General features: G+C 37.6%; 1 protein-coding gene across 4 annotated transcripts in view; it reads right to left on the reverse strand.

Moving 5' to 3' along the window:
• The window catches only part of ITGAV (integrin subunit alpha V), a 106,238-nt gene that overhangs the window by 4,435 nt on the left and 77,907 nt on the right, over positions 1 to 23,896 (reverse strand). For all 4 annotated transcript variants that reach the window (XM_012110914.5, XM_060408791.1, XM_060408790.1 and 1 more), the window contains 12 exon segments: positions 23,281 to 23,435; positions 20,004 to 20,141; positions 16,333 to 16,400; positions 15,577 to 15,724; positions 14,950 to 15,042; positions 10,455 to 10,534; positions 9,997 to 10,077; positions 9,089 to 9,194; positions 8,364 to 8,522; positions 7,432 to 7,545; positions 748 to 861; positions 539 to 646 (listed from right to left, as the gene is read on the reverse strand). In XM_012110914.5, the coding sequence (XP_011966304.1) occupies positions 539 to 646; positions 748 to 861; positions 7,432 to 7,545; positions 8,364 to 8,522; positions 9,089 to 9,194; positions 9,997 to 10,077; positions 10,455 to 10,534; positions 14,950 to 15,042; positions 15,577 to 15,724; positions 16,333 to 16,400; positions 20,004 to 20,141; positions 23,281 to 23,435 (1,364 nt within the window).

Here is a 23,896-nt window from a genome sequence, read left to right on the forward strand (position 1 = left end):
ATTCAACAAATATCTGAATATATACTATATTTTAAGTTAATGTTACTGACATTATTTTCTAGTATATGGTAAGTTATCATTACACATCTGGCATCAATAGCATATACACACATGAAACTCTCAACTTCAGGTTAACTTCTGACAGTCTCTGAAATGATTTTTTAAATAATCTGACCACCAACTTTATTGGTTTCATTGGTTTCATTTTAATCCTCAAATTAAAGGTTTATAAAATGCCCTCACGTACTGCAGTTAACTTCCAACTTTCTAACTTTGTGGGGAGAGATTCCCCAAATTTTCCCACATGAAATTCAGTATATGCTAAGTATATTACCCACACTAAGATGCTAAAGTAAAAGGTCTACCTTTAATAATTCTGGGATGGGGGAGTAAAATAGTATTAAACTAGGTTATAATCCATTCAAGTAACTAAATTACTTTAAATTATGAAAATAGTTAACTGCTAATATTTAAAATAAGAACAACTACAGTATTTAACTGAATGCACTTATTTCATTTCCCAAAATCAGTGACTTACCAATGTGGAGTTGAAGATGTCCTCAATTGGAAGGTTTTTATAAGGAAACTCTATGACATTAAATGAAGCAGACGACTTCAAAGAATATGAATGATTCTGGTTTTCCTTCTATATGGGAATAACAATAAGATGATTTTCCAGATGTCAGGCCTTTGTTATTTCTTTGAAAAAGTGGATAACTTTGCTGAATGCCGCCTCTCCCCACTTACATTCATAAAGGTCTCGGTCCACAGGAGAGACCTTACATACAGGATTGCACTCTTTCCTCTGTCTAGTCGCCCCACCTGGCAGACAATCTTCAAGCATTCAGCAATTCCACAACCCTGCCAAAAAATTACTTACTTAAAAGAAAAGATCACTCTATCATCTCTTCAACATATGAAAGTGAGACATTTGACTTGTTTTATATGAAAGCTAAAGAGCTCTATATTTTTTGCCTTACAGCATAACGTTTAAAATGAGTAGGCTAACAGCTGAACCTATGAATGTTTCTTGTTATGAAGGGATTGGTTTTACTGTGATTTGTTATGGAAGGATAAACTTTATAATATTAAAATATTACTTTTTTAGCTAGAATTTAACATTCTTGAGGCAAACCCAGAGCATGGTGATTTTAGTAAGACATGAAAATCAGATCACAATATGCCTGTGGAAAAGAAAGAGAAATGAAGTGAATCTTTAATAGTTATTCCATGTCAGACCTGTAGAAATCAAGTGGCAAGCTGAAGGTCTTTGCCACAGTCAGTGTTTTTAATGGTAACTTGAAGGCAGACAGAAGTAACAAATATTCACCACCTTTTATATGCTGGTCAACCTGCATTAGACATAAACTGTAACGTCATATGCATAAACCTCACAACAGTGCTATCCAGTAACTGACACCTCCAGTTGATGACTAGAAATAGAAGCAAACTCCTCTGACCTGATAAAAGGCATCTATAGAGAGCGCACAGCTAATACCATACTTACTGGTGAAAGAATGGATGCTTTTCCCATAAGACTAGGAACTGTATGACAATGTCCATTCAGGATACTTCTACTCTACACTGTTCAGAAGGTTCTCGCCAGTGCAATTAAGCAAGAAAAAAAATAAGTAAATAAAAGGTATCCAGATCAGAAAGAAAAAAGTAAAACTATCTCTATTCAGATGATAGAATACTTACAGAAAACTTTAAAGAATCCAAAATAAAACTACTAAAGCTAATAAACAAGTATAGAAAAGGTACAGTATACACACAGATCAGTATACAAATGTGAATTATTTTTATATAAACTGTCAATGAAAAACAAGAAAATGAAAAAATTTTTAAATTCTATTTTAAACAGAATTCAAAAAGAATAAAATATATAGAAGTTACTTAACCAAGGAAGTGTAAGACTTGTACACTGAAAACTACAAAATATTTTTGGAATAAAGAAGACTTAAATAAAGAAAATAGCTCATATTCAAGAACTGAAAGACCTAACATCAAAATAGCAATGCTCTCAAAGTGATAGAGCTAATAAAACTGCTATCAAAATTTCAACAAGAATTTTTGTAGAAATGGACAAGCTGGTCCTAAAATTCACATGGAACTGCCAGGAACCCCAACTAGCCAGGGCTTTCCTTGTAGCTCAGTCAGTAAAGAATCTGCCTGCAATGCAGGAGACCTGGGCTCAATTCCTGGGTTGAGAAGAATCCCTGGAGGAAGAAATGGCAACCCACTCTAGTATTCTTGCCTGGAGAATCCCATGGACAGAGAAGCCTGGCAGGCTATAGTCCATGGGGTCGCAAGAGTCGGACATGATTTAGCAACTACACCACCACCAACAACCACCAACAACCACCAACCACCAGCCACAACACTCTTGAAAAAGAAGAAACACTGGGCAGGGGGTACTCACACCCCTCAACTTCAAAACTTACTGCAGAAAAACAATAATCAATAAATTTTGATACTGGAATTAGGATACATGCACAAATCAATGGGACAATACTAAGAGTCAAGAAATAAACCCATATATTCACAGTCAACTCATTTTGAACAAGGGAGTCAGGCCCATTTAAAGGGAAGAGCTAGGTCTTTCCAACAAATGATGTTGCAAGAACTGGAAAACCACATGCAAAAGAATGAACCTGGGCTTCTATTTCACACCATATACAAAAATTAACTCTGTATGGATCAGAGATATGAAAGTAAGAGCTAAGATTATAAAACTCAGAAAAATTAGGTGTAAATCTCCAGGACTCTGGGTAGACAATGGTTTTTAAAATATGACAGTAAAAATATAAGCAACACAAAAAAATATATACTTGAGAAATTTGGACTTCTTCAGATTTAAAAGCTTTTTTGCATTAAAGGATACTATCAAGAAAGTTTAAAAAGACAACTTACAGAATGAGAGAAAACATGTGCAGGGTAGCATCTAGAACACTTCACGACTCAACAACAAAAAGCAAACAACCCAATTTAAATATGGGCAAGAGGTTTGAATAGAGATTCCTTGAAAGAAGATACAGAAATGAAAAAATGCTCAGCACCATTAGGCATTCAGTTCAGTTCAGTTCAGTCACTCAGTCGTGTCCGACTCTTTGCAACCCCATGAATCACAGCACGCCAGGCCTCCCTGTCCATCACCAACTCCCGGAGTTCACTCAAATTCACGTCTATCGAGTCAGTGATGCCATCCAGCCATCTCATCCTCTGTGGTACCCTTCTCCTCCTGCCCCTAATCCCTCCCAGTATCAGAGTCTTTTCCAATGAGTCAACTCTTCACATGAGGTGGCCAAAGTACTGGAGTTTCAGCTTTAGCATCATTCCTTCCAAAGAAATCCCAGGGCTGATCTTCAGAATGGACTGGTTGGATCTCCTTGCAGTCCAAGGGACTCTCAAGAGTCTTCTCCAACACCACAGTTCAAAGGCATCAATTCTTCGGTGATCAGCTTTCTTCACAGTCCAACTCTCACATCCATACATGACCACAGGAAAAACCATAGCCTTGACTAGACAGGCCTTTGTTGGCAAAGTAATGTTTCTGCTTTTCAACATGCTATCTAGGTTGGTCATAACTTTTCTTCAAAGGAGTAAGCATCTTTTCATTTCATGGCTGCAATCACCATCTACAGTGATTTTGGAGCCCAAAAAAATAAAGTCTGACACTGTTTCCACTGTTTCCTGATCTATTTCCCATGAAGTGATGGGACCAGATGCCATGATCTTCATTTTCTGAATGTTAAGCTTTAAGCCAACTTTTTCACTCTCCTCTTCACTTTCTGCCATAAGGGTGGTGTTATCTGCATATCTGAAGTTATTGATATTTCTCCCAGGAATCTTGATTCCAGCTTGTGCTTCATCCAGCCCAGCGTTTCTCATGATGTACTCTGCATATAAGTTAAATAAGCAGGGTGACAATATATAGCCTTGATGTACTCCTTTTCCTATTTGGAACCAGTCTGTTGTTCCATGTCCAGTTCTAACTGTTGCTTCCTGACCTGCTTATAGGTTTCTCAAGAAGCAGGTCAGGTGGTCTGGTATTCCCATCTCTTTCAGAATTTTCCACAGTTTATTGTGATCCACACAGTCAAAGGCTTTGGCATAATCAATAAAGCAGAAATAGATGTGTTTCTGGAACTCTCTTACTTTTCCATGATCCAGCGGATGTTGGCAATTTGATCTCTGGTTCCTCTGCCTTTTCTAAAACCAGCTTGAACATCTGGTTCAACTGAAGGTAAACCATTCAATATCACGGTAATCCAAGTCTATGCCCCAACCAGTACCACTGAAGAAGCTGAAGTTGAATGGTTCTATGAAGACCTACAAGAACTTTTAGAACTAATACCCACAAAAGATGTCCTTTTCATTATAGGGGACTGGAATGCAAAAGTAGAAAGTCAAGAAACACCTGGAGTAACAGGCAAATTTGGCATTGGAATATGGAATGAAGCAGGGCAAAGACTAATAGAGTTTTGCCAAGAAAATGCACTGGTCATAGCAAACACCCTCCTCCAATAACACAAGAGAAGACTCTACACATGGATATCACCAGATGGTCAATACTGAAATCAGATTGATTATATTCTTTGCAGCCAAAGATGGAGAAGCTCTATACAGTCAGCAAAAACAAGACCAGGAGCTGACTGTGGCTGAGATCATGAACTCCTTATTGCCAAATTCAGACTTAAATTGAAAAAGGTAGGGAAAACCACTAGATCATTAGGCATTAGGGAAATCCAAATAAAACTACAATGAGGTACTACTTCACTCCAATAAGGATGACTATAAAAAAAATTTTCTTTGAAGGTAAATAGCAAGTGAAAGCAAGACTGTGGAAAAATTGGGACCCTCTTATACTGCTGGTTGGGAATGTAAAATGGAAAACAATTTTGCAGTTCTTCGAAAGTTAAATCAAGTTTGGCCGTATGACCATATGACACAGCAACTGGACCCCTAGATTTATTCTCAAAAAAATTAAAATATATGTTCACACACACGTTTACAGTGGCACTATTCAAAACAGGCAAAAAGCAGAAACAACACAAACACTCATTAACTGATGAATGCATAAACAAAATGCGGTATTATCCACAGAATGGAATATTATCCAGCTACAAAATGAAGTACTAATGCATGCTTCAGGATGAACCTCAAAAACACTATGCTAAGTCAAAGAAGCCAAACACAAAAGGCCACATTTTATATGATTTCGTTGATAGGAAATGTTCAAAACGGATGAATCCGTAGAGCCAGAAAGCAGATTAGTGGTCTCCAGAGACGGGTGGCAGGCAGAAGGCAGTGGCTGCTTAGTGCAGCGCTTCTTTTTGAAGTGATGAAAACGTTTTGGAGTTAGATAATGTACAATGTTGTGAATATACTAGAGATTACTAAATCGTGTATTTTACAATGGGTAAAACGGCAAATTTTATGTAACTTTTATCTCAAATATTTTAAAACTGTGATTCTGTATGAGGCCAGAAAGAACAGGATCAAAACCGGGATGAAGGTAGACAGTAACTTCGTATTCACATGGGTTGGTCAGGGAAGTCCAATCTGCCACTTAAAACAGCAGAAGGAGATGGGGGAGTAAGCCACAGGGATAGTTGGGCAAAGAGCATTTTAGGGAGAGAGCAATTTTCAAAATTAGGAGGTAGAAACAGGCTTAGGGCTGTCTGTTCAATGAAAAGCAAGGTGACCAAAATGGGAAGAGCAGAGTAAGGAGAGGAAACGCAGGCAGCAAGGCGGAAGGGCCCAGATCCTGTTTGCCTCGAAGGCTTTTTAGGCTCTGGTTTTCTCCTGAGTTAGATGGGAAGACACGGGAGTGACACAGTAGCAGTGTTCATTGCTCAGTCGTGTCTCTTTGCGATCCCACAGCCTGTAGCCCACCAGGCTCCTCTGTCCATGGCATTCTCCAGGCAAGGACACTGGAGTGGATTCCCAGGGATCAAACCTGGGTCTCCTGCACTGCAGGGAGATTTTTTTACTGTCTGAGCTATAGGAGTGATATGACTTGACCGATTTTTAAAAAGAGTCACCATGGCTTCTATGTGGGAAATACACTGTCATGGGGACAAGGGCAGAACCATGGAGTCTAACTGGAGGTTTGGCAATAGTTCAAGTGCAAGAGGAAGGTGGCCTGGGTTAGATTGTGGCAGTGATACAGATGGCAACAAGGGGTCACTTTCTGTGTGTTGTGAAAGTAGATAATGACAGAATCTGCTGATATGTTGGATATGAAGTTTGAGAAGAGTCAAGCACAACACCCATGTTTTGGACAGAAAAACGGGTTGGTATTTACTACAATATGGGACACCACAGAAAGATTAGCATCAGGAAAACTCAAGGGTATGTTCTTAGCATTAAGTGTAAGATTCCTACTTAAGAGGAGTTCCAGTAGATAGCTGGATAATAAGAGTCTGGAGTTCAATGCAGAGGATTGGGTTGGAAATATAAATCAAAGTCATCTACACAGAAACAGTACTTACCAGCCCTGAGAATGATTAAGGTCATCTCACACAAACTGTGGGATATATCTGCACAGAAATCATCAGTGTGGATATACCTGCACTCTCTAAGTGGTAGCCACGAGCCACACGTGGCTAATGAATACCTGAAATGTGGCTGCTATTTACAAAACTGGACCACACAGATCTAATGAATGACTGGAAGTGGAGCAAGAAGAAATCTGAGCCCTGAAAATCCTCTCTGGAGCTTAAAAGCCTAGAAATGGAGAGTAAGCAGTCGAGAGTTGTGGTAAGAGGACAACCAAGTGAGCAGTGTCCTAGAAGTAAGACAGGAATGTTTCATTGCGGAGGAAGTGCTTAATGTGCCCAAAGTCACCGAGCACTTAAACTGAAAGAGAGCTAAGAAGAACCACGGAAGGAGATATGAAGGGAACCGGTGACTGCTAGTGAACAGAAACACTACACCAGGTACTCTGCTAGCTGTGGTTTGCAGATGTTAAATTTTAACATCTTTTAACATGTTAAATTTTAAGAACTGGAGTGACAAACCTCTCTAATAATATTATAGTCATTAGACAGGCTGACTCAACAAAAGATGATCATAATGTTAATTATTCTCACATTTTTTGTTGAGGCCTTCCGGGTTTTTTCTACAGTACTGCACATAAGTTGCAAAGATTAGAGTGAGACCAAGAAAGAGATCAGTTAAATAAGCACAGTCAGAAAAATAAGTTAAAATATAAAACATTTTTATTAGCAATCTATAAAGATAGATCCTTTGAATAAAACGTGGTATTAATCCAGTTAGGAAGAGGAAAGTAAGAGGAGTGAATGATATTAAAACATATAGCTCTTTCCAGCACAGCTGTTGTTATTTTTGAAATGTTCTTTGGCATCAGTTCTATAATCACATATTTTAAAACATTTAAAGTGCTGTTGTTGGAATGGCACTTACCAAAGTGTGAACATCTCCTTCACTGAGGGTGAGATCCCGCTTCGTGATGAGATGGTTCCGGTCACCTTGCCCACCAATTGTATCATTCTTTTCACTTGTTTGTGAATTTGAGATCTAGGATTACATTAATAACTGATGGTAAATAACAATGGAAAACATTCTGCATAAACATTTTGGCATAACCTATTATATGTAATTAAAATACAGCCACTAAAAATGTGGTATGATAGAAAATTCACCACTTACTCTATGGCTAAAACTAAGCACAGAAAATAAAGATGAGTCCTTAATATGTGGGAAAAAATTACCTCTGCCTAGCCATCATTTTCTCCCCTTGCATAGTGAGAGGAGAAATTGATAAAATATACAAAACAGTCTGAAATTTCACAGTGTACATTTGTGATGTGTGTCATGAGTATACATTTTTTGTTTTCTTAACCCTCCTTTTTTCTAAACTGCAACAGCTTCTTATCCAAAGATACAGGCTAGGATGGAGAGGAATATATCTAAACGTAAATAGAGTTCCACAAAATGATATTTTCTAGGTCAAGTCAAAAAAGTCAAGAGTAAAATGTTACATCTTACCCCAAAGACAAAAATTTGGACATCCAAACACCCTTGATATAATATCACATGTGGATAAAACCACTATGCGATGAAACCAAAGTCAAACTGGATCACTTAAGAATATCTCCAGAGGCTCACTAAATGCTACATAAATAAATGGTTCAGCAGAACGTCATAGAATTCATCCTTACTCATTACACAAATAAAGAATCTAATCCATAGCATACTGGTTATGAACTAAAATATATTTGCAGAATGGATTTATTACTAAAATAATTGCTTTATTTTATGCATTTCTTTTATAGATTTAGAAAGAAAAGCAATAAAACATCAGCATAATAAACCGCTGCTATGAAGCATATTACCTTAATTCTCAAAGGGTTAATCTCCATATCTGAAGTGCAGTTCATTGGTCCATCAATATCATATTGAAGGATGTACAACAAGGTGTTATTGTTATATTTGTAAGGCCACTGAAGATGTAGCATTGCCTTGCTGAATGAACTCGGACCATTGTTTCTCAGCTAACAAGGAAAAGAAAATGTAAATACTTTGGGCAAAAATCTATAATCCATCCCCTACATCATCTTTAGGAATCCTGAAGCAACAGCATTTGAATAACAGCGGAGTTTCCATAGTGACTCTAATCATGATCATTAGTATGCAAAAGAATCAAACTCAACATATGCCTCCAAATAGGGCAGTGTGTGTCAGGGTAAAAATATAAACAAAAGAGGAAAACATGAAACAGTTACTGATAAGTGGCATAGAAAATTTTCTTCCTACAGAACCAAAATTTTACTCAATGACCTATTCCTTTTATCCAAGTATAACTAATTGGTTTTAAACAACAGTTTGCATAAACAGCTTTCTTTTACCACTTGAAGTTAGTCATCTAATGGAAATGAGCTTAAGAATGGGGAAAAAATTCTAAGAAATCTCTGGTACAAAATTAAACTGTGCAAAGTTTACATACAGATTACATAGATTTGTTTTCTTTTTATTTTTTTGGCTTGTTTTTTAAAAGCAGCCTATCTGTTCCTCCCTCTTTGTCTCTCTACCAGGTTATCAATTAAATCCAACTGCAAACCTCATAGATGTGCTGAACAACTGGCCCAACATCTTCTTCAGTCTCAGGGTTCTCTTTGTACTTCCAATTTGGAATCGGAAGAAAGATATGATCAGGACTTGAGACTCTAAACAATGAGCAAAGAAAACCTACCATGAATATCAAAATGATATGGTCAGCTCCTTTTCAAAAGTATCCAGTATCCAAATGAATAAAATCAGAATTTTTAAAAAAGCACCAAAGCCAAAAAAATTATACTTCTATGTATACACGCATAGCTGGACATACAAACTCTTCTTTACTGAATCCAGCGTAACAGATGAATTGGTAATAGGCAAACATTTCTGCATAAGAGTTCAATAAATTTATTTTATGCTGCTTTTGCCATGTCTGGTTTATTACCAGAGAATTAGCAAATAAATATTTGGGGCTTTGGAATACACCCAGAGTCTTCTTATTCCTACAGAAGCTATAGTTCTGGTAAAATCACCATGAAACATATACTATCCAAAAGAAGTTAGGGGCCTAAGACTTGGACATATGTTATGTGCTGTGCTTAGTTGCTCAGTCATGTCTGACCCACTATAACCTGCCAGGCTCCTCTGTCCATGGAGATTCTCCAGGCAAGAACACTAGAGTGGGTTGCCATGTCCTCCTCCGGGGGATCCTTCCCAACCCAGGGATCGAACCCAGGTCTCCCATATTGCAGACGGATTCTTTACTGTCTGAGCCACCAGGGAAGCCCTGGACACATCTATGCCTATGGCTGATTCATGTTGATATTTGGCAGAAAACCACAAAATTCTGTAAAGTAATTATCCTTCAATTAAAAAATAAATAAATTCTTTTAATGTAAAAAAAGAAGCAACTACTTTTCAAAGTAGTTTAAATCATGAAAATAAGATACTCAACTGGGTAATCATACTGACCCTCTTATCTCAACAGCAGCTACAACAGCAAGGTCAACTTTGTAAGATACAACCGGGCTTACTTTATCAAAAAGATTGGAGCTGAAAAAGAAAAAAATAAATTTAGGACTGAATTTGATGAGCACAATTATCATCAAAATCATACAGAAGCAAATGCAGTGAAACTAAAAGTGAACAAATGAAAAGCAATAAAGAAATGACAAACTGCACAAAATAGTTATTTCATTAGCATTTCATTCTAAGAAGATGATTTTTATTTAACTTTTATTTTTGTCTTAAAATTCAAAATAATAAAATTATGCTTATCATGTAAATATTGGTCTTAAAATTTGATAACTAAGTACTAAAATTTTAGTCTATCCTATTCCATAATACTGAAGTATACTGCAAAATATATTTATAACAAACACTATTTCCTCAAAAGTTATTACAGACAGGAAAAAAAGTTGTCTTCACACCTTTGAATTTGTAAATCAAATTTCACAGACGTATCCATCTCTGATTGCTGGTGCACACTGAAACGGAGACCAGCTAAGAGCTAAAGGAGAAAAAGAAGGTTAATGTTAGTTAGGAACATGTCAAACAAGGGAAATTTCAAATGCAATCTCCAAAGAAAAAAGAATGCTCTAAAACAGGGTATTTCTGAACTTAAAACTGAAAGTACTCTAGCAAAAATAACAAAGCCTGCTGCTGCTGCTGCTGTTCAGTCACGTCAGTCATGTCCGACCCTTTGCAACCCCATGGGCTGTAGCATGCCAGGGTCCTATGTCTGTGGAATTCTCCAGGCAAGAATACTGGAGTGAGTTGCCATGCCCTTCTCCATAGGATCTTCTTGACCCAGGAATCGAACCCGCGTCTGTGCCTCCTGCATTACAGGCAGATTCTTTACCAGTGAGCCACCAGGGAGGCCCTAAGTCTGATCTTCTATCAAATCCCTATTAATTAAGATACTCAGGCCAATCCATAATGGAGCCTGTTTAACAACAGTGATTACCATATCTACTTATAATATTAACTTATTATCTCCTTAGAATGTCAACTAATATTAACTTTCTGAAAAATGCAAGAGAAACCACTGATCCAATGAAAGTACAGTAGTTATGCACAAGATTTACTGACAGGAAGCTAACACCTGAACCTCTGTTAATAGAGCAGGAGGAAACAGACGGTTTACAAGACTGAGAGAGCCTGACTAAAAAGAAGTAGGGCCAGACGCAGAATTTCTCTACGCCACCCACAAGTCCATCAACAACAAACAGCTTAACTTCTGCAGGCAGAAAATTATTTTAAAGAAAACAACTGAGCTACAAAGTTAGAGAAAGCAGGCTTCTTGGAAGTCATATAAAAGACATCTAAAAATGGCCCTTCCAGGGGACTTCATCAAACCACCTCTAACTTTACACAGCCTGGAGCCAGCCGTAAGAATTAACCTGGAATTATCTTTCCTGAATACACAGTGAGTAAGAAAGTTAGAGAGAATGAGTGTATGAAAAATAAAAGGCACGTTCACTCCTTAATAAAACACTGCATTAAATACAAGTGACAAATGTAACTTTGAGGACTCTGTTCAAGCCATCTTCCCCAAGAGACCATATATCTAGAAATAATTATGACTTTTAAGGGGAGATATATTTAAAGAAATATGGGATATTTATTTTTTATTGAAATATATTAATATTTCACACACAACACTGTGTAAAGCTAAGGTATACAACATGTTGATTTCATACATTACATGATTACCACTGCATGTAATCATGCACCATTACATGATTACCACTGCAGCAATAACGGCAACTCTGTCACATACTGTTGTCTGTGATCATTACACTGCACATTAGCTCTCTAAGACTTACTCACTAGTCATTGAAAGTCTGTACCCTTAAATAACATCTAATAGGACACTATCTATAAGGGTAGATATGGAATTTATAGTCCCGTATTTTCACAGATAATGCCAGGCTGGATGAAGCTCAAATAGGAATCAAGATCGCATCCAGTCCTACCACTTCACGGCGAACAGATGAGAAAAAAATGGAAACAGTAACAGACTTTATTTCCTTCGGTGCCAAAATCAACTCAGACAATGACTGTAACCATGAAATTAAGACACTTGCTTCTTGGAAGAAAAGCTATAACAAACCTAGAAAGCATGTTAAAAAAGCAGGCACATCACTTTGCCAACAAAGGTCCCTATTGTCAAAGCTATAGTTTTTCCAGGAGTCGTGTACGGATGCGAGAGTTGGGCCATGAAGGCGGCTGAGCACCTAAGAATTGCTACTTTTGAACTGTGGTGCTGGAGAAGATTTGAGAGTCCCTTGGACAGCAAGGAGACCAAACCAGTTAATCCTAAAGGAAATCAACCCTGAATATTCATTGGAAGGACTGATGCTGAAGCTAAAGCTCTAATACTTTGGCCACCTGATGTGAAGGGCCAACTCACTGGAAAAGACCATGATGCTGGGAAAGGCTTAAGGCAGGAGAAAAAGGGGACGACAGAGGACAAGATGGTTGGATGGCATCAGTGACTCAATGGACATGAGTTTGAGTAAACTCCAGGAGATAGTGAAGGACAGGGAAGCCCGGCATGCGGCAGTCCATGGGGTAGCAAAGAGTCAGATACGACTGAGTGACTGAATAACAATTATCACAGATCTTCTAAGAGAGTTCCAGAAAAACATCTATTTCTGCTTTATTGACTATGCCAAAGCCTTTGACTGTGTGGATCACAATAAACTGTAGAAAATTATGAAAGAGATGGGCAGACCACACCACCTGACCTGCCTCTTGAGAAACCTATATGCAGGTCAGGAAGCAACAATTAGAACTGGACATTGAACAACAGACTGGTTCAAATAGGAAAAGGAGTACGTCAAGGCTGTATATTGTCACCCTGCTTATTTAACTTATATGCAGAGTACATCATGAGAAACGCTGGGCTGGATGAAGCACAAGCTGGAATCAAGATTGCCAGGAGAAACATCAATAACCTCAGATATGCAGATGACACCACCCTTATGGCAGAAAGTGAAGAGGAGCTAAAAAGCCTCTTGATGAAAGTAAAAGAGGAGAATGAAAAAGTTGGCTTAAAGCTCAACATTCAGAAAACGAAGATCATGGCATCTGGTCCCATCACTTCATGGGAAATAGATGGGGAAACAGTGGAAACAGTGTCAGACTTTATTTTTGGGGGCTCCAAAATCACTGCAGATGATGACTGCAGCCATGAAATTAAAAGACGCTTGCTCCTTGGAAGGAAAGTTATGACGAACCTAGACTGCATATTAAAAAGCAGAGATATTACTTTGCCAACAGAGGTCTGTCTAGTCAAGGCTATGGTTTTTCCAGTGGTCATGTATGGATGTGAGAGTTGGACTGTGAAGAAGGCTGAGCACCAAAGAATTGATGCTTTTGAACTGTGGTGTTGGAGAAGACTCTTGAGAGTCCCTTGGACTGCAAGGATATCCAACCAGTCCATCCGAAAGGAGATCAGTCCTGGGTATTCATTGGAAGGACTGATGCTGAGGCTGAAACTCCAATACTTTGGCCACCTCGTGCGAAGAGTTGACTCATTGGAAAAGACTCTGATCCTGGGAGGAATTGGGGGCAGGGAGAAAAGAGGATGACAGAGGATGAGATGGCTGGATGGCATCACCAACTCAATACACATGAGTTTGGGTGAACTCCGTGAGTTGGTGATGGACAGGGAGGCCTGGCATGCTGTGATTCATGGGGTCGCAAAGAGTCGGACACGACTGAGCAACTGAACTGAACTGATGTGTCATTATTAATAAATTAAATTCTATTGAAAAGGTAACAAGAAATATACTGCTGCTTTTTTCCCCCTTGATACTAGCAATTCAAAAAGATATATTTTGTCTCCTCTTTTAGAAGATTTGGGAAGCAATCCACTGAGTGCTTCTTCTCAAGCTTCTGAGCTCCCTTCTCCACCACCTAAAGAGGAGTCTGATCCAACCAATGTGCAGTTTGATCCTAATGGGATGACCTTACAGGTTTCACATTAATAAAGTGTGAAGTGAAAGTGTTAGTCATTCAGTCGTGTCTGACTCTTTGCAACCCTACGTACTGTAGCTCACCAGGCTCCTCTGTCCATGGAATTCTGCAAGCAAGAATACTGGCGTGGGTAGCCATTCCCTTCTCCAGGGGATCTTCCCAACCCAGGGAAAGGACTTGGGCCTTCATGCATTGCAGGCAGATTCTTTATAGTCTGAGCCACCAGGGAACCCCAATTAATGAGATCACTCTAACTCACCTAATAACAACAGTCTCGGTATTTGTCAGAGTAGCTTTGAGGATGCATTAAAGCATCAGTTTAAAATATCAAAGTTACGATCTCAGTCCTTAGCTTAAACCATGCTCTGATCCATTCACTAAAGTGAAGGCAAAGAGCAGCTTACTGAATACAGGTAATAGCAAAACTCACTACTTTGGTATCTTAATCAAAACTAAGCTCTAATAATCGTTACATTCTAAATCAAAAGCAACTGGAAAACTATTTTGAAGTTTTTATTAAAAAAAAAAATTACTATGGGACTTCCCTGGTGGTCCACTGGTTGAGACTCTGCCTTGCAATGCAGGGGATACCGGTTCAATCCCAGGTCCCAAAGATCCCATATGCTACAAAGCTAGACCTAGGCACCACCTGCTGAGCCCATGCTCCAGAGCCCACGAGCCACAACTATTTCTCCCACGTGCTGCAACCACTGGAGCCCGTGTCCGTGACAGAAGCCACCACAGCAAGAAGTCCAAGCACCACAGAAAGGAGTGGCCTCTGTTCACAACTGGAGAGGGCCCACGTGCAGCAACAGAGACCCACCATAATCAAAACATAAATTAAAAATAATCAAACAAATGACTGTGGACAAACCCACCGAAAAATATGCTAATCTCTATGAAAGAACAAAAGAGACCCATTTAATTAAAATGTCTTACTTGAGTTCCAGCCTTCATTGGGTTTCCAAGGTCACAAACCACCTGGCGGGTTTGGTTTTCTGTCTTAAACGCGCAGGAAAGTCTTGCTAAGGCCTTTGACAGATGAAGAAAGAGTATTGAAGGGAAAATAAATTAATCACTAAAAAAAAAAAAAAAAGCAGAAGCCATACTAAAACTGTAAAGTTTCTAGACAATATCATACAGTTGGATGTTTGAGTTTCTTGTTTTACAAAGCAAACAGATCTACTTGAGTAATGAGGGATATGGGGGAACCAGAACTGTGTTCAGTTGCCACAAATACATGCAAAATTGTTTATGAATGATCCCTAGAGGACTTAGAAACATACCATATTATTTCTGACAAATTACTGGATGGCCAGGCTTAGACACTTTATCCATCTGACCTTGTGTCAGGCACTTAGCTAGCAATTTTTAAAAAACGTCATATCAATGCATTATGCAAAGTACTAGGCTTGAAAAGAATTATGTAAGACAGGCACTCTATTGTCTAGCAATTTAGCCTTAGGTAGAACAGCTAAGCTGTAGTATAATAAATAGGGTAGCTGCTCATTAATGTTAATGTGAACCATGAGCGCATTTCGATTTTTAAAGAGGCAGCTTGCTTACTTCACTGTTACGGACAACACCGATGAAATCAGCCTGCAGTGGGATGGAAACGATGAGCTCGGCTTCATAGGCACCTTCTCCCTGATTCTGAGCTTTAACAATCAAGGTCAGAGGGTTGTCGTCTCCAATATAGATCTTCTTTTGATCACTACAAGTTAATATAAATCTAGTCAATGAAGAAAGACTACGCAGCAAGAGCATGACTGTTCAAAGCACTGACATGTTCAGCAGCGTCTCAGGATATTTTGAGACCACTGCACAGATCAACACCGAACTGGAAACAGCACACTGGGTGCAAACTCAACGTTTCTCCCAATAAAAGAAAATACCGATGCCTTTCTCCTATCACTATCACTCAAATCTATTATGGAAATAATTTTATATCCCTTTGTACTTATTAATTTCCTGATTTTTTCTAAAAGTTGAACTAATCCCCTGGTCATGATACTTCCAATATTTCCAATAATTTATACATCATCTAAAATGGTAATATATCCTTTAGTTAAGAGACAATCTTTAAGAGAATACAATGCTACTTTGTGACACTACTCCATACTGAGGAAAACAGATCTGTTAACCTAGGCAGCTGGTGAAACATACAGCCTATTTTTCTAAAGCTCAATATTCACTCCTTTACTGAAAATCATGCATTATCCTCCAACTTAACTAATTCTCATTGCTATTACTTTAATAGAAAAATGTGCTCTTTCATTTCAATTTCTTATTATACAGTCTATTATTTGGAGCAAAACTTACCTATCTACAGAAACCTCCAGTTTGGGTTTACAGACATTGTCTTCACCACAGTCAAGTAGAATATGAGCCTAGAAAAAAGTTTTTATTTTTTTCTACATGAATAGATACCAATACAGGTCACACATACAGTGTATATTAATATATATGGATGTATATGAATATACATGTATATATTTATATACACTCAACTTATATATATACCTGAATGCAAAAGGGATCATGGCTGCCTGTTTTTAAACAGGTCAGCATTAGCTAGTAAGAATGAAAAGGAAGGGAAAGATTCATAGAATATAATACAATTAGATGGAACCTTTTAGGTCTATCTCGAATTAAGCTGTTACCACTTTGGAATGAAGTGTAGAATAGAAAATAAAATTGAAATTAGAGTTCGGCTTTAATCTGCTACTGCTAAGTTGTGTGATCTTGGGCCAAAGAAGCTCCTTTACAGAATTTCTCATTACAGACTATGCCTCTGAAGCACAGAATAAGGACCTGTGGATACATAGCAGCAATTCAGACAGACAGACCAAACGGAACAGAAATTGGATGAAAGGAGTTCCGCATTGGCATGGCCATCTGGAAAGAGAGAAAGAAAAAGGAACCAGAAGCATTAGGTCAGCAGATCCAAGACAGATACAATAAGCAAGACCTCAACACTTTCTCCCTCCAGATATAACCATATGATGTGTCAGCCGGAACACTGTGGAAAATCCAACAGAAAGACATAGTGGAGGAAGCAGAAGTTGGGCAGGATATGAAATAAGAAACCTAAAAATTAATAAAAGAGGAAAGAAAAAAATGATTAAGCCATTATTGGTTTGTCTATTGTTAACATCCAAAGGGCTTCAGGTCCTAAGGCAAACAGAGAAGAAAAAGATTCAAAGGGGAAAAATAGTGACAGGCTTTCTTGAAAACAATAACAACAAAACTGTATGCTTTCAAGTTACAGGGATATATGGCTTCCCAGAATAAAATTAAATGATAGAGATCTGAACTGACAATGTAATTGGGATGAAATCCAACAATACACGTTAACTAATTCACTGACCTAGATGTAAACAGCTGCTACGTGCTTCAAGAAGTTGGGGGGAAAAGGTCAGGATTATTAGAAGAACTTTGACGTAACTATACAAGTCATACCAAAGACAATCAACTACCAACTTAGTTCATGAACTAAGAGTGGATTTAATGATATATGATATGGTGTGTATTAAAAGTCCCAGCTAGAATGATGAGTATCTGAAGTTTGAAATGAGAAGTATTATGAATATTAATAAACTACAATAGAGGGATATTTGACTAACTACCACTCTACACTGAAGAAAAAGGATTAAGCTGGCATTGGTGCAACTACAGCATTAAAATACACTCTCAGGAAAGAACAGCTTCAGAAATGGACAAAGAGCACTATCTTTCATTCACAGAGAACTAAATCTCTACAGTTATATACTTAGTATCTTACGCAGAGTAAGAACTTAATACACATTTCAATGAACAACCAGGAGGCGGGGGTGGGGCAGGCTGCTGCTGCTGCTAAGTCGCTTCAGTCCTGTCCGACTCTGTGCGACCCCATAGACGGCAGCCCACCAGGCTCCCCCATCCCTGGGATTCTCCAGGCAAGAACACTGGAGTGGGTTGCCATTTCCTTCTCCAATGCACGAAAGTGAAAGTGAAGTCGCTCAGTCGTGTCCGACTCTTTGTGACCCCATGGACTGCAGCCTACTAGGCTCCTCCATCCATGGGATTTTCCAGGCAAGAGTACTGGAGTGGGGTGCCATTGCCTTCTCCATGGGATCTTCCCAATCCAGGATCGAACCCAGGTCTCCTGCATTGCAAGCAGATTCTGTACCGACTGAGCTATGAGGGAAGCCCTAATCCAATATGACTGGTGCTTTATAAGGAGATTAGAACACAGACACAGAGGGGAGATCACATAAAGACACAGGGAGAAAGTGACCACTACAAGCCAGCGGGAAAAGCTTCAGAGAAAACCAATACTGCCCACACTTTGATCTCCGACTTTAAGCCTCCAGAATTGTGAGAAAATAAATTTCTATTATTTCACCACCCATTCTGTAGCACTTTGTAATAGCAGTCCTAGCAAACTAACACAGATATATTATTAAAATTACAGTCACCAGTTTTCTATTTTTTTTAATGTTACTGATCAGTAAATTTAAATTACGAATGTGTCTCACATTATATTTCTATTAGAAAGCAATACTTTAAAGAGTGTACAGTAAAAAAAAGTGAGTAATATGACCAGGGAAATAAAGCGCCATTTTAGAGACAAGTAAATAAGCATGTTAGGGTCGATAATTAACACAGAAATGAGAGTCCATAATAAAACTAAGAATACAGAAAGAAAGATGCCTAAGAGTAGACAATGTCCTTGTTGAAACAAAAGTAGAACACAAAGGAAACAAAGATTCAAATGATGAAGAAGGGGAGGTGGAGAAAGGGAAGAAAGTCAAATATTAAAGTTATTATTTCCCTCAAATCAGTTCCAAAGTTAGCCAATTTGATAAGCTGCCTTTAAATTATATTGGTATTGAAGAGATTGGTGATCCCAGTAAACTAGATGTTAACACTAATAAATAGTCTCCAAAAAATTCCAGAATTATAAACAGAAAATAATCATAACTCCTATATCAAAATGTATAATGTAAAAGTAACAATTAACTTTTGAAAAAACTGTAAAACTGAACAACAGACTATAAGAGGCTCATATGTTTATTATTAATCAAAGTAAGACTGTGCATCCCCTAAAAATATAAATTATAAAAAATATGAACTAAGAATAATGTTTGTAAGTTCTATACTAATGGGTAGTGGAAAGCACCATCTATACTATTTACATGCAAAATAAATATAAGATAGTTATAAATTATAAAATTAAAACTATAAAATATAGCTAACATATATAAAATATATTCCTTATAAAATTCTGTCGCTGTATTTGATTTTATCTAAAGAATGATTTATATACTATATATGTATATGTGTGTATATACACTAGTTTTTAAAATATAAATCAAAGATAACATAAACTTGTTTAGCAAAATACTAAAATTCTATATATTGCTTGGCATTTTGTTGTTTTCCTTGAGTTACTTTGTTGTTTTATGTATTCAAAATGTGACCTGTCTTCCTCTGCGTATAAGTTGAGTGGCTTTGAATGTCTCTTCCCCTCTGACTTCTCTGACTAAAAATGCAACATTATAGAAGCAATCCTTGTATGGCTGAGTCCCTTTGCTGTGCACCTGAAACTATCTGAATATTGTTACTCTGCTATACTCCAATGTAGAAAAGATTAAAAATATAAAATAAAAGCAATCCTTTATGCTAATTAAAAAATGAATTACAGAACAGACTTTTTGACTCTGTGGGACAGGGAGAGGGCAGGATGATTTGGGAGAATGGCATTGAAACATGTATAAGATCATATAAGAAACCAATCGCCAGTCTAGGTTCGATGCGGGATACAGGATGCTTGGGGTTGGTGCACTGGGATAACCCAGAGGGATGGTATGGGGAGGGAGGTGGGAGGAGGATTCAGGAGTGGGAACTTATGTACACCCGTGGCTGATTCATGTTGATGTATGGCAAGCCAATACAGTATTGTAAAGTTAAAAAGAAAGATAAAAGAACAAAATAATAAGGTACAGTACCTGTCGACTAACATTGGCAGGGGTAAACTGGTTAAGAATAGGTTGCAACCCTGTTGCATCAGCAGCTGTTCGATAATCCAACCAATACTCCATAAAAATAGTAATTGGAGTGAGTTTATCTCTAAATTCAGATTCATCCTAAAAATGGAAAAGCTTTGAATTAATTATGACATCAACCTAAGACATCAAGCTATCTATAGAAGTCCGTAAGCACACAATACAAAGCCAGCTGTACTCACCCCTTGATCCAATTCTACCAAAACTCTCTGTAAAACTACACTTACATAAGAATAGGATATCCATAAAGAAGACTATCATTATCCACTGAGAATCCTTAACCAACTTTGTTTTGCAATGTAATATTTGATTCACACAAAAATATATGAGACCTGTTAATAAAATGAGGACTCCAACACACACCCAATATAAATAATAACCAGGACATTACCTATATTGCTTAAGCTACCTACATGCTCTTTTCATCCCTCTGTCTTCCTTCCAGAGGTAATCATTCCATTAGCTTGCTCACAGTAGTTTTACTCTAGTGTATATGTCTCTACAACAGCACGTTCTTCAGATTACTTTTCCTGTTTATTTTAAAATGAGATCATATGTATTCTTCTGTTATTTGCTTCAACACTTTTTTAGAAGATTCACTTGCATTATTGCATGTAGCAAGGTTAATTTTTATTGCTGAGTAACTGGAGTGGGTAGCCCTTCCCTTCTCAAAGGGATTTTCCCAACCCAGGGATCAAACCCAGATCTCCCACATTGCAGCAGGGTTCTTTACCAGCTGAGCCACAAGGGAAGCCCAAGAATACTGGAGTGGGGTGGCCCATCCCTTTCTCAGGGGATCTTCCCGACCCAGGAATTGAACCAGGGTCTCCTGCGTTGCAGGCAGATTCTTTACCAACTGAGCTATTAGGGAAGCCCATGTTGAGTAATATTTATAATAAATCCACAGTTTATCAATTCTTTTTTGGATTTCTTTGGGGTTTTGGTTTATTTTTGCTATTACAAAAAAAAATGTATCATTCTACACAGTGGAAAGGAGATTTGTCAGCTAAGATAATACCGTATTATCTTCCAAAATCTTTACAGCATTTACACTGCCATCAGCAACACATAAGAATTCTCATTAATTCACATCTGGACCAAGCAATAGGTACTGGTAGACTTTGAGTATAAAATGGTATTTCTTCATAGTTGAAGCTTGAGGTATTTGTCTTGTTTGCAAATATCATGAACAGTTATCTAATCAAAAACCTGTCTTGCACTTCAAGTAAGATGGCCATGTTTTCAGTCTACTCATGTGTGAAGTTACACTATACTTTTAATGTTAACCCACTCTAGGATACATGTAAGCTGGTATGTTTTTTAATCTTCTTTATAAACAGCTTGGATTGAGTTTGCTTATATTTGGTTAGTAATTCTATATCTCTGTCTTTGTGTAAGACTCATGAATTCTTCTTGTTTATACTATCCTTGGCCAGTCTATCAATTACATTACAATGTAATCAATTACATTAGCTTCAGAGAATAAACTGGAAATGCATCTTGTTTTTCTAAAGAGCTTAATATTGGAATGTCTCATTCCTGACAGCTTAGACAATATTGCCTATAAAACTATTTAGGTCTTGTGATCTGTTTGTTGTAAAGACTTTTAAACTGCCAGTTCAATTTTCAGAATGGTTTATATGGTTAAGTGGATTGTTTGGGTTTTCTATTTCTTCAAGTAACAATTGTGTTATGTTTTTCTAAGAATGTTTTTGTTTTCTTGGTACAAGGTTGTTCATAATATTCTATTATTTTAATTCCTCCATTATCTATGTGCCTGCGAGCCAAGTTGCTTCAGTCATGTCCAACTCTTTGCTACCCCATTTGCTACCTCTCCAAATTCCTCTGTTCATGGGATTTCCCAGGCAAGAATACCAGAGTGGGTAGCCATTCTCTTCTCCTGAGCATCTTCCCAACCCAGGGATTGAACCCGGGGTCTCCCACACTCTAGGCAGATTCTTTACTGCTGAGTCACCAGGAATGTCCTTTTTAAATTTTTAATTTTGTGGAGGTTTTTTGGGTTTATTTTCCCCTTCATTTTTTCCCTCAAGCTTTCATTTAAATTAAATAGTATTTAAGGCTACATACATTTACCTCTACATTATGCTTTTGGGATATCCTACATATACTGATATTTTCATTATAATTCACTTCTAAGTAAATTTCTAGTATGATTTTTTTTTCTATAAGTTGCTTAAAATCACAATTCCTAATTCTCAATTTAAATTTGTTACTGATTTCTTAAAATTGCACTATAATCAAATAGAATATATTCTGTGATTTCAATTTTCTCAAATTTGTTCAGACTTCCTATATGTATATGGGGAACTTTTATATTCTGTAAATATTGGATGCCAAGTTCTATATAGAGTTTATTAATTATGTTGAGTCTTCTATATATTTACTGATACCTTTATCTTTTAAATCAAATTTCACCCTTTATTTCTTTCAATATTTTATATACATTTATACTTTGTAACTGATAATTCTAAATCTCAAGTCTTTCCATGGGGTGGCAAAGCGGCACACACAAATGAGCGACTTTGACTTCACTTTTCTAGGACTAAGATTTGTTTGCTGTGTCTTCTAATGGCTTACTTTCTGTTTCTTTAGTACTTTAGAAATGAATTCCTATTTGATTTGAACTTAACCTGTGCGACCTGTACTAGATTGTTCTGGTGAAAACTTGCACTTACTCTTGTAAGAGTCAGGGTCATCTTTGTTTTGGGGACACTTTAGCCCTGTGGAAAAATCTAGACCTAATACAGGAGGTTCAGGTCAGACCCCTAGCTTGCAGCAGGCCCCGGGTGAGTCTGAAACCCCATACTGGTGTCTGCAAGTACTGCCGCCCCACCCCCCGTCCCCAGATTCCATCCCTCCCAACCTAGCTACCCTGACTCACACACTTGCTTACAACTCACAAGTCAGGTTTAGCCAATGGAGTTTTTAATTGATTAATTGGGTAGGGGTGGATTTCTTTTATGGTCTTGAGAGTCCCGTAATACGTATGTCATAATTTAATAAGGCCACATGTGATATCCAGTCTGACAAGAGTCGATGTCCATTACTCAAGTCTGACTCTTTAAAAAGCCCAGTTTCCTCAACTGCATTTTTCTGTTTTCTTGTTTATTCACCACCAAAAACATTTTACAGAAAGGAAAAATCATTCAGATGAAAAAATAATACATAGAAAGATAAGGAACATAAAAGTATGTCTTACCCGCAGATATGCGATCAGCTCCTCACACTGCATCTGTCCCCCCCTTGAGATGGTCATGTTCTTGGAGTGACCCGGGGACCTGTTATGGAGAAAGAGTGCTCGTCGAATTGCTCCTTTCTGCTTGAGTTTATCCAAAAGAAGCTCCACCTGGAAGTCTATACAAACCAAAGGATTTATAACCAACATAATCTTTATGGACACCTACCTGTCCTAAATATCTCAAGCTTTCATGTAAAGACAGATACACAGACATTTCTTAAGAAGTAACTTGCTTCTAATTCATTCTTAAAAAGTCTATATGGTATAGTGAGACCACAACATATTAATTCTGAATAAATATTTAATAATTAATCTAACCATTCCCAACTTAATATCATCTAATAATTCAGACACTAGATAATGATAAAACAACTAGCAGACAGAAGGAAACTTTTTTTCTTTTAACTTAAGCTGAGAGGAGGAAGTTCAGAAATGAGATATGTGAATAATTAAGACTTCCACCACTAATGCAGGTAGCAGCATTCCTGCTGATTGTGAGTAAGAAATGTTTACTAATCTGCACCCATACATTCACTACCGTGATGAATGAGCAGTTTGTATCAATTGCAACTCCTAT

Source organism: Ovis aries, chromosome 2, assembly GCF_016772045.2.
Source record: "Ovis aries strain OAR_USU_Benz2616 breed Rambouillet chromosome 2, ARS-UI_Ramb_v3.0, whole genome shotgun sequence".
In the NCBI taxonomy this organism is placed as follows: domain Eukaryota; kingdom Metazoa; phylum Chordata; class Mammalia; order Artiodactyla; family Bovidae; genus Ovis; species Ovis aries.